Source organism: Lycium ferocissimum, chromosome 7 (assembly GCF_029784015.1).
Source record: "Lycium ferocissimum isolate CSIRO_LF1 chromosome 7, AGI_CSIRO_Lferr_CH_V1, whole genome shotgun sequence".
Lineage (NCBI taxonomy): Eukaryota > Viridiplantae > Streptophyta > Magnoliopsida > Solanales > Solanaceae > Lycium > Lycium ferocissimum.
Window position 1 is genome coordinate 53,056,744 of NC_081348.1, and position 11,395 is coordinate 53,068,138.

Sequence of the window (11,395 nt, forward strand, 5' to 3'; positions counted from 1 at the left end):
ACCCAATTCCGACCGCCAGAGCTGTACAAAGGAAAAGCTACTATTTTCAAACTTAAACTCCTGCTGATTGCACTCCAGGAACCTTTTATTGACTCTCTGAATATTGATGATTTAAAAAAGAAGGCTAGGCTATGAAGGTTGTGTGTTCAATACCAATGGTAAGATCTGAGTGTTCTGGAAATCCAGTTTAGATGTGGATTTATGAAATGAAGATGATCAACAGATTACCATAAAATCTAACATCAAGAGTACATTGGACTTTATCTGGATTAGGATTCTCTATGACAAAATTGAGACTTTGCTGAAACTCCCTCTCTGGAAAGTCGTAGGCGATGTAATGATGGTATCAATGACCCTTGGCGTATCACAGGGGACTTTAGAGGGGAAAAGCCACACAGAATGGAAAAGAGATGGGATTTCATCTCTTGTATTGAAGATTGTGGGATAACCGATGCTGGTTTCGCGGCGCCTAGTTCACTTGGTACAACGCTGGAGGCTACAAACACAGGATATGGAAAAGATTGGACAGGATCTTGATTAATCATCAATGGACCTCCTATCTTCAAAGAAATGAAGTAGAACACCAAGGAAGCACTGGTTCTTACCATACACAGGGGCGGACCCAACGTGAAGGGTGGGGGCACACGTGCCCCCCGTAACTACTGAAAATCCTCTCTCTCTCTCTCTCTATATATATATATATATATATACCTTGAAAAACTATGATATATTTTAAAAGGACCCCTCAAACATAATTGTAAAAGTAGTTCAGTTGGTAGGAGTGCTCCTAAGTGCTCACTGGTGTTACACCCTGCACTTTCAGTGTTACACCCCGTACCTCGGAGAAGCACTGGTTAAGTTTGAATGTAATTATGTCGAGTTATGGCTAGGTAAAACAACTTTGGAGTGTGAGGAACGAAGTATTATTAAGTATATTGTTTAAGTAAAGGATGAATCATGATCTTGTAAGTCGTAACTGAGAAGGACAACCTTGGAACCAAAGGACATGACCATTATCAAGTATGATTAGTGATAAATATCATGTATGGAGAGTTTCGGAAGGTTTCGGGATCAAGCAAATCAAAGAAAATAAGTTTGACGAAAAATTGAAAAAAGTTGGCAGGATTATGGGCAGATTTTTAGTCAACTTTGGAAGGGTATATCTCCAGGTATATGAGGAGTTTTAAGGTGTTTTAAAATCCTAAAATGAAGTTCGTTGAGTCTAGTTTCCAACGCAACAAACCGCTCGTCGATAGGACATCGGAGTAGAGAATTATGGACGTTATAAATTCAACTGACAAAGCAGAAACGCGTGCTACAGTACTGCTACAGTGCCACTGACTTTACCCACCTATAAAAAGGTCAAGACCCCATTTTTCAGCACCAAAAACAGATCCTAAAGCCCAGCACACATATAGGGGCAAATATGTCATAAAAAGGGAGGGTTTGAAGTGATTTTTGACTAATCAAGGCTCGGGTAACAAATAGTTACGGTTATAGAATTGTTTTGCGGTGGATTTTGAGCTTGGATTCAAGGTAGATATTAAAGATATTGCTGTTTTAACAAGAATAAGGTATGAATCTTTTATCATTAATATTAATTTTAGTTTATTTACGGAGATAAACAGTTATTAAATAGTTGTATTACAAGTTGGTTAGTTGAGAAATTTGAAAAACATCGTGTGGGATGTTTTAGGATATATATTGGTGTGGATAATGGTGTTGATGATGTTGGTATTGTTTTTGATTATTGGTTGTTGATATTATGATTTCGGGCTAGGCATATAAACAGGGGAGATGCTGCTCGAATTTCGGCAGATTCTAAATGGATTTAAATTAAGGGTTTAAGACGAGCATATGACGATGAGCCTAACAATAGTATGAATGGTCGTATATGTAGATTACGAGGCTATGAATGATCTTAAGTGGATTGCAAGATAGGAAGTAAGTTGAAAGTCGAGAAATTATCTTCCAGGTATGTTAAGGCTATTCCTTTTTCTTTTAAAGGCATGATTCTTTTCCTATGAACGCACGACTTCCATAATACCTTATTTTTGAAAATACTAGCAGTTCATAATTTTCAAAATCCTTATGATGCTAAAGATGAATGTTTTCTATAAGGACTATGATGACGATTATGATGATCCCATTTCTGGAGATTCCAAAGTTATGGTTTTAATGTCATTATGAGATTACTGAGCTGGTTTCAAGATTTTTGATTATATTTGTTGATGTTGATCTCATCTTATGATTTTGTTCAAAAGGCACGATTCCTATGTTATGATTCCATATATGTTTCCATAACCTTCTTACTTCCAAAAGTTAGAAGTTCATGATTCTTGAAAGCTTCTTATGATACTTAAGATGAGATGTTTTCTATGATGAACATGATAATGAAGATCTTAATTCTAGAAATTCCAAAGTTTATGATTTTAATGCTATTATGAGATTATTGAGCTTATTTCATGACTTTCTCGATTTTATTCATTGTTGTTGATCTCACCTTATAATAATTGTTCCTTCAAGGTGGGATAAATGATGATGACTGATCCATAATATAATCGGAGGCTACCGACCTTACGTCACTCCGATATAGTTGTGGCTTTTGATTGGGCTCTCATGCATGCTTTATATATATGTATGTATTTTCTCACACCGCGCCACGCTATAGTCGGCCGGGCATGGCACGTAGATGTGCACACCACTGCAGTGGGCATGTTATGATATTGCCCCGGACGCGGGAGGCCCGGACGCGGGCTAACGATGATAACACCGAGCCTTAATGGCCGGGCATGATACTATATATGACACCGAGCCTTAATAGCCGGGCATGATACTATATATATGACACCGAACCTTAATGGCCGGGCATGGTACTATATATATGTATAAGACTATTTTTTTAAAAGGCTAAGTATGCATAACACCGCCTTATGAGGCATCCAGATGTACAAATTATCTCTCTTATTCCATGTTACCTTTCATATCTATATTATGTTATTATTCATGCCTCACATACTCAGTACATTATTCGTACTGACGTCCCCTTCGTGGGACGCCGCGCTCATGCCCGCAGTAGGCGGGGAGACGGATCGACCCGTAGGTGTTCTATCGGCCGAATTTTCGGAGCACTCCACTTACTTTCGGAGTCAGCCTATTTGTTATTGTCCTTATGATCATTTGTATTCTATGTAGAGGCTCGTAGACGTGTGTGTACAGTTAGATGTTTTATAGTTCCACCGGTTCATATTGTTGTATAATATATTGGTGGCCTTGTCGGCCTTATTTTGAGCTCTTGATACTTTACCGTTAGCCTTGCCAGCTTTATTATATACGTTATGTTGTGGCGACCTTGTCGGTCCGCATATGTACATATGTGCTGAATGATCGGATATTCCTATGTTGGGCCTTTTCTGCGTGCAGGTGTTCTTTGAGTTATCGTTTATAATGTTCAAAGTAACGAATAAGTCAGGTGGTTCCTGGCCTACGGGTCGGAGCCCATCATACTCCTAGTAGGGGTGTGACAACTGGTTGCCACCCAAGATCAAATCTCAGCTCCAACACAATTTTTTTTAAAAAATTTGTGCAGTTTTACTGCTGTACAACCTGCGTTAATGCAGTTTTTTTTAATTTGTTTTTATCTTTTTATTTTTTAGTCCCCTCCCATTTTACTTTATCATTAAATTCTTTCCCCCCAATTTTTTTTGTTCTTTGCTATTGTAATCAATAAGTTTTTTAAGAGTTGCACGCTTAACTTTGTCGCTAAATTGGCGTACTAAAGATAATGGTGCCCCCGTTGCGCTCAAATCCCGGGTCCGCCTCTGACCATACATCTACACTTGTTAGATGTTCTAATTCTAATTAGAGCTTCATCAGATACTTTAAGTCCTTAAGTTCTGGATTGATTAGCCAAATCTTTATATGGTAGTACTAGAAGCTTGAAATATGACATTCAAGGAAATATCATGTGGAGGTTCCAGCAAAAACTCAATGTAGCGACGAAAATGAGTTCTTTGTCTAGAGATCAAGTAGGTGATGTTTTTGCCCTGGTTAAAGAAGAGGATTTTATCCTTAGACAGAAGGAAAATGTGAAATGGTTCGAAGAAGGTGACTCTTAACAGCAAATATTATCATGCCACTGTCTCTGAAAAGAGGAGAATGCTATCTCTTCACATAATCAAGAACACTCAAGGCCAGTGGACCAGTGGGGATCAGAACATTGCTCAAGCTGCTATTGATCACTTCCAAAATATTTTCAAGCAAGGGGATAATATATAATTACGACAACTATATTTGATTAAGCCTAATATTACTCAGGATGAACAGATTATGCTCTATTCCTAAAGAGGATGAAATCAGGCAAGCAATTTTGACATGGATTCTAATAGTGCTTCTGATCCAAAGCATAGCTGAAGCAACTGAGCAATTAGTGAAAACAAGCAGCAAAAAAAAAAAAAAAAAAAAAAAATATATATATATATATATATATATATATATATATATATATATATATATATTTGCTACTATTCAAAAGCATTTCTTTTCTTTAAAGATTGGTCAAACAACTCAACTCTCTAAAATAAGTACTTTTAACTCTCAAGAAGCTGGCTATAAACTCTCAAGAAAATGGTGAACACATACCTTTTAATTTGTTCCTTGAAAGATGTAAATGTTGTAGCAACTGTAACTTACCTAATTCACTTGGAATGGTTCCGACAAAGTTATTTTCAAACAACATTAGGACTTGAAGTTTCGAGCATTCAGATATGTTTCTTGGTATCTCTCCGCTTAACTTGTTGTATCCAAGTGTAAGCGTTTGCAATCTGCGAAGGCAACGACATAAATCAGAAGGTAAATCACCAGTCACACCCGCTTCTCTAAGATCCAAAATTTTGAGTGTTGAGGTGTTGAATATGGAGAGCACATTGGAGCCATTGAGTTTATTATTGTATCCCAAGGCGAACCTTTTCAAATTCTGAAGAGTGGCTATTCCTATTGGAATTTCTCCGGTGAAGTTGTTGTAACTAAGATCAATGTCTGTCAATCTTCGTAAATGAGAAAATTCTGGTGGTTTCACCACAGAATTTGTTGACACTTAAATCAAGTGAAACAAGAAAAGAGAGGTTACCAAATTGTGGTGGGACGGTACCAGTAAATCCCATACCTGAAATAGTCAATGCAATCACTCGTTGATGACGAGAGCCACAAGTGATCCCAATCCAGTTACAAACTGAGATTGAAGAAGACCAGTTTGTCGAAAGAATGTGATTAGGATCTGAAGTGATGTGGGCTCTCAAGGAAAGAAGAGAAGATTGATCAGTGCTAATATTCATGGCTAAGCTGCAAGTTGCTAGAAGGTGAAGAGATGTTAATAAAAATGCTAGAACCTGAAAAAACGACGCTTTCTCCATTATTGATATCCTCATTTTCCTTGAGTACCATTAAAGGAAATGCTTTTCTTTGTTGGATCTCTGCAGCAATAGAATTTATACGGGTTGTAACTAATTAATTAAGAACATATAATGATAGAAAATTATGAAATAGGAATTAATTAAGAACATATAATGATAGAAAATTATAAAATAGGAGTTGAAAAAATATTCTAAGATGTGGTAGACCTTAATGCTAACACATGAAAAAAGCATCTTCACCACCTCTGCTGCCATGTTACATCCAATAATTTTGTAGTAGTGGTTTTGACAATTGACATGTCCTATTATTTAGGAACTTATTTTCTCTATTTTATACTTCGATCAGTCTGAGGAAAAGACATGTCTAGCATATATAGGCAAGTGCATGATTCATGAACCTTCGAGTCATTGGTCAACTATTTCATAGGAGGCATACCCACTGAAATTGGGACAGCTAGCTACATTCAAAAAAGGAATCCATGAAGATTGATAGTTTAATTGCAAGAATATTTCAGGCGAAATTCCAGAAGAAATTGATACTTGGGTTCTATAATTATTGGCTAATTGAAGCTGATAAATGGTAGTGGGAATTTACTTCTCTTAAGTGTTACACCCCGCACTTTCAGAGCATGAGCATGCCACGTACATCACCGTAGTAATGGAGTATCGGAGACGTCCCATGAAGTTTTGGAAGGTACAAGCCATGAGAAGTACGTAACACTGAAGTAAAGGATGAATTACGATCTCGTAAGTCGTAACCGGGAAGGACAATCTTGAAACACAAGAACATGACCATTATCAAGTATAATGAATGATAAATATCATGTAGGGGGAGTTGGGGAAGATTCCAGGATCAAGAAAATCAACGAAAATAAGTTTGTCAAAAATTTGGAACAAGTTGGCAGAATTAAGGACATAATTTTGGGTTAACTTTGGAGGGGTATATCTCTAGGTATATGGGGAGTTTTAAGGTGTTTCTAAAGCCTAAAATGAAGCTCGTCGAGTCTAGTTTTCAATGCAATAAACCTCTTGTTGATACGACATCGGAGGAGAGAATTATGGACGTTACAAGTTAGGTTGACATAGTAGAAACGCGTGCTACAGTAACTGCTACAGTACCGATCAGCTACAGTCTCAGTGTGAACAATCAGAAATTTAAAAAAATGAAAATCTGATTTTTTTCACTCATTTTCTACCACCTTCTCTCCCAAAATTCTCTCTACACTTCCTCAAAACTCTTTCTACCAAATTCATGAAGGTCTAAGATCAATTCAAGTGATTTTGCTTAATCGAGGCCTGGATAACGTATGGTTGTGATTCTAGTATTGTTTTGCGGTGGATTTTAGCGTGGATTCAAGTGGATATCGGAGATATTTCTGTTTTAACAAGAATAAGGTATGAATCTCTCCTTATTAATATTACTTTTGGTTTATTCACGAAGATAAAGTCGTTAAATAATCGTATAGCGGGTTGGTTAGTTGTGGAAATTGGAAAACATCGTGAGGGATGTTTTATGATAGATAATGGTGTTAGAGATGATGTGATGGATGTTGTTATTGTTATTATTGTTGTGGGTTGTTGAATTATGATTTCGGGCTAGGCATATAAATAGGGGAGATCTTTGCCCGAATTTCAACAACTCAAGAAAGATTTATTTGAAGGATTAAGACAAGCGTATAAAGGTGAGTCTAACAATAGTATATAAATTTTCTTGAATATAGATTTACGAGTCTAGGAGGACAAGCGTTGAGTAGTTAAAGTTAAGGCGATCAAAAAGGTATGTTAAGGCTCGTCCCTTTCTTTCAAAGGCATGATCCTATGTTATGTTTTTAACTATATATTTCCATGTCCACCTTGATTTCAAAAGCTAGAAGTTCACGACTCAAAGGCATGACTCCTTTCCTGATGATCCATAAATGTTTTCCAAAATATCCATATGTTCCGAAACAGATATGTATATTTACGTAAGCTCTTATGATAACAGCGATGAACATGTTTTACAATGATAATGATGATGTCAAAGATGAGAATATTTCTATGATGATCATGATGACGATGATTTCATGTTTAAGAATCCCAAGCTTATGAGTTCAAAGTGAATATGAGAATGTCGAGCTACTTCTTGATTTTCTCCATTTTATTCATTGATGATGACCCTATTTCTAAAGGCTCCAAAGTGTATGAATTGACGCTTTATGAGATTTATGATCCTATTCTATGTTTTCCCTTGAAGTTATTCTTTATTGATAGTTTCACCTCATAATGCTAGTTCCTTCAAGGTGAGACATGACGATCATGATGTTCCATAATATAATCGGAGGCTACTTGTTACACCCCGCACCTTCATAGCATGAGCATATCACGTACTTCACCATTGTAATGGAGCATTGGAGACGTCCATGAAGTTGGAAGGTATAATCATGGGAAGTACGTGACAATTGAATAAAGGATGAGTTACGATCTCGTAAGTCGTAACTGAAAAGGACAATCTTAAAACAAAAGAATATGATCATTATCAATTATGATTAGTGATAAATATCATGTATGGAGAGTTTCGGAAGATTTCGAGATCAAGCAAATTGAAGAAAATAAGTTTGACGAAAATTTGAGAAATGTTGGCAGGATTTTGGGCAGATTTTTAGTCAAATTTGGAGGGGCATATCTCCTAGTATATGAGGAGTTTTAAGGTGTTTTAAAAGCCTAAAATGAAGTTCGTCGAGTCTAGTTTCCAACGCAACAAACCACTCGTCGATAGGACATCGAAGTAGCGAATTATGGACGTTGCAAATTCAGCTGACAGAGCAGAAACAACGCTGCTACAGTGCTGCTACATGCACCAACTTTAGTACCTATAAAAGGGTTAAAAACCCCATTTTTCTCCATCAAAATTTTATGAAAATTTCTAGAAAAATCATCAAGAAAAGAGAGCCTATTTACCTCATAAAAGTGAGAATTTTGAGTAATTTCAGGTGACGGAATATTAATCGAGGTCCAGGCAACGTGTAGTCGCGCTTACAGTATCGTTTTGCGGTGTATTTTGGCTTGGATTCAAGGTGGATATTGGAGATATTATTGTTCTAACAAAGAAAAGGTATGAATCTCTCCTTATTAATATTAATTTCAGTTTATTTACGGAGATAAAGTTAGTACATAGTCGTATAATAAGTTGGATAGTTGAGAAACTTGGAAAACATCGTGTGAGATGTTTTATGGAGCCTATTGGTGTTGATAATGTTGTTGTGATGTTGGTATTGTTGTTGTTGTTGTTGGTTATTGGATTGTGATTTCGGGCTAGGCATATAAACGGGGGGAGATCTTTGAATTTCGCATTCTAAATGGATTTAAATTAAGGGCTTAAGACGAGCGTATGATGATGATCCTAACAATAGTGTGAATGGTTGTATATGTAGATTACGAGGCTACGAATAATCTTAAGTGAATTGCAAGAGAGGAAGTAAGTTGGAAGTCGAGAAATTATCTTCCAGGTATGTTAAGGCTCGTCCCTTTCTTTCAAAGGAATGATTCCTATGGTACGATTTCATAAATGTTTCCATAACTTTTTTTTGTTTTTAAAAGTTAGAAGTTTATGACTCCAAGGCATGATTCCTTTTCCGATAATCCATAAATGTTTTCCAAAATGCCGTATTTTCCAAACCAGAGAATTATGATTCCCGCGAGCTCTTATGATAACAACGATGAACATGTTTTTACGATGATAATGATGATGTCAAAGATGAGAATATTTTCTATGATGATTATGATGATGGTGATCTTATGGTTAAAAGTCTCAAGTTAAGAGATCAATGATTCTATGAGATTATTGTGCTTATTTCATGACTACGTCGATTTTATTCATTGTTGTTGATCTCACCTTATAATAATTGTTCCTTCAAGGTGAGATATAGCGATGATGATAATTCCATAATGAAAATCGGAGGTTACCGACCTTACGTCACTCCGAAGTAGTTATAGCTTTTATTTGGCTCTCATGCATGCTTTATATATCTATGTATGTATTTTACTACATCGAGCCGCGCTATAGTCGGCCGGGTACGACACCTATTGTGCAACCACTGATCAGTTGGTATTACACACCGAGTCCCGAAAGGGCCGGGTACGTTACACACCGAGTCCCGAAAGGGCCGGGTACGTTACACACCGAGAAAGGGCCGGGTACGTTACACACCGAGTCCAGAAAAGGCCGGGTACGTTATGATGATGATATTATATATATGTATGTAAGAAAAAGTTTTTTTTAAAAGCTGAGCATGCATGACATCCGCCTTATGAGGCCTCCAGATGTACAGGTTATCTCTCATATTTCATGTTACCTTTCATATCTATATTATGTTGTTATTCGTGCCTTACATACTCGGCACATTATTCGTGCGACGTCCCTTCTTGTGACGCGCGCTCGTGCCCGCAGTAGGCGGGGAGACGGATCGGACCGTAGGCCTTCTATCACGGATTCTCGGGAGCATTCCACTTACTTCGGAGTCGAGTCTATTTGGTATTGTCCTTATAATAAATTGAAATCTATGTAGAGGCTCGTAGACGTATGTGTACAGTTAGATGTTTTAAAGTTCCGGGTCATATTATGGTATAACATATTGGTGGCCTTGTCGGCCTTATTTTGAGCTTTTGATAGTGTACTGTTAGCCTTGCCGGCTTTATGATATACGTTATGATGTGGCGACCTTGTCGGTCCGTATATGAACACATGTGCTGAATGATCGGATATTCCTATGTTGGGCCTTTTCTGCGTGCAGGTGTTCTTTGAGTTATGGTTTATCATGTTCAAGGTAACGGATAAGTCAGGTGGTTCCCGACCTACGGGTCGGAGCCCGTCATACTTCTGGTAGGGGTGTGACACTACTGACCTTACGTCACTCCTATAAAAGTCATAGCTTTCACTTGGGCTCTCATGCATGCTTTATATATATGTATGTATTTTCTCACACTGCGCCACGCTATAGTTGGCGGGGCATGGCACGTAGATGTGCACACCACTGCAGTGGGCATGTTATGATATTGCCCCGGACGCGGGCTAATGATGATAACACCGAGCCTTAATAGCCGGGCATGATACTATATATACATGACACCGAGCCTTAATGGCCGAGCATGATACTATATATATATATGACACCAAGCCTTAATGGCCAGGCATGGTACTATATATATGTATAAAAATATTTTTTTTTAAAGGCTAAGGATGCATGACACCGCCTTATGAGGCATCCAGATGTACATGTTATCTCTCATATTCCATGTTACCTTTCATATCTATATCATGTTGTTATTCATGCCTTACATACTCGCACATTATTCGATCGACGTCCTTCTTGTGGATCGCGCTCGTACCGCAAGTGGCGGGGAAGAGATCAAACTCGTAGGTGTTCTATCAGCGAATTCTCAGGAGCACTCCACTTACTTCGGAACTGCAGTCTATTTGGTATTGTCCTTATGATCATTTGTATTCTATGTAGAGGCTCGTAGACGTATGTCTGATTAGATGTTTTATAGCACCGGTTCATATTGTTGTATAATATTTTGGTGGCCTTGTCGGCCTCATTTTGAGCTCTTGATACTTTATTGTTAGCCTTGCCGGCTTTATGATATACGTTATGTTGTGGCGACCTTGTCGGTTCGCATATGAACATATGTGCTGAATGATCGGATATTCCTATGTTGGGCCTTTTCTGCATGCAGGTGTTCTTTGAGTTATAGTTTATAATGTTTAAAGTAACGGATAAGTCAGGTGGTTCCTGACCTATGTGTCGGAGCCCGTCATACTCCTGGTAGGGGTGTGACATTAAGAGGCTAATTATACCTTAGAAACTCGTTGTTAATAGGTCCAGTCTCGTTACTGCATCCTTGCATCAATATAATTTCTACCTATTAGAACTGATTAAAGCAATAGATTGATAGCTGAAGTCCTAATATTGATAGGGAAATTCCGTTTTTCTGTTTTCTTTAAATTC

The 11,395-nt window shown here is 37.6% G+C and overlaps 1 protein-coding gene across 1 annotated transcript in view; it reads right to left on the reverse strand.

Moving 5' to 3' along the window:
* LOC132062323 (receptor-like protein 53) overlaps positions 1-5,411 on the reverse strand; it is a 6,283-nt gene extending 872 nt beyond the window's left edge. The window contains exons 1-2 of the mRNA XM_059454914.1: positions 5,165-5,411; positions 4,693-5,094 (exon numbers count right to left, since the gene is read on the reverse strand). Of these exons, the coding sequence (XP_059310897.1) occupies positions 4,693-5,094; positions 5,165-5,411 (649 nt within the window). The remainder of the gene's footprint in view (positions 1-4,692; positions 5,095-5,164) is intronic.
* Between the last annotated feature and the right edge of the window lie 5,984 nt (positions 5,412-11,395).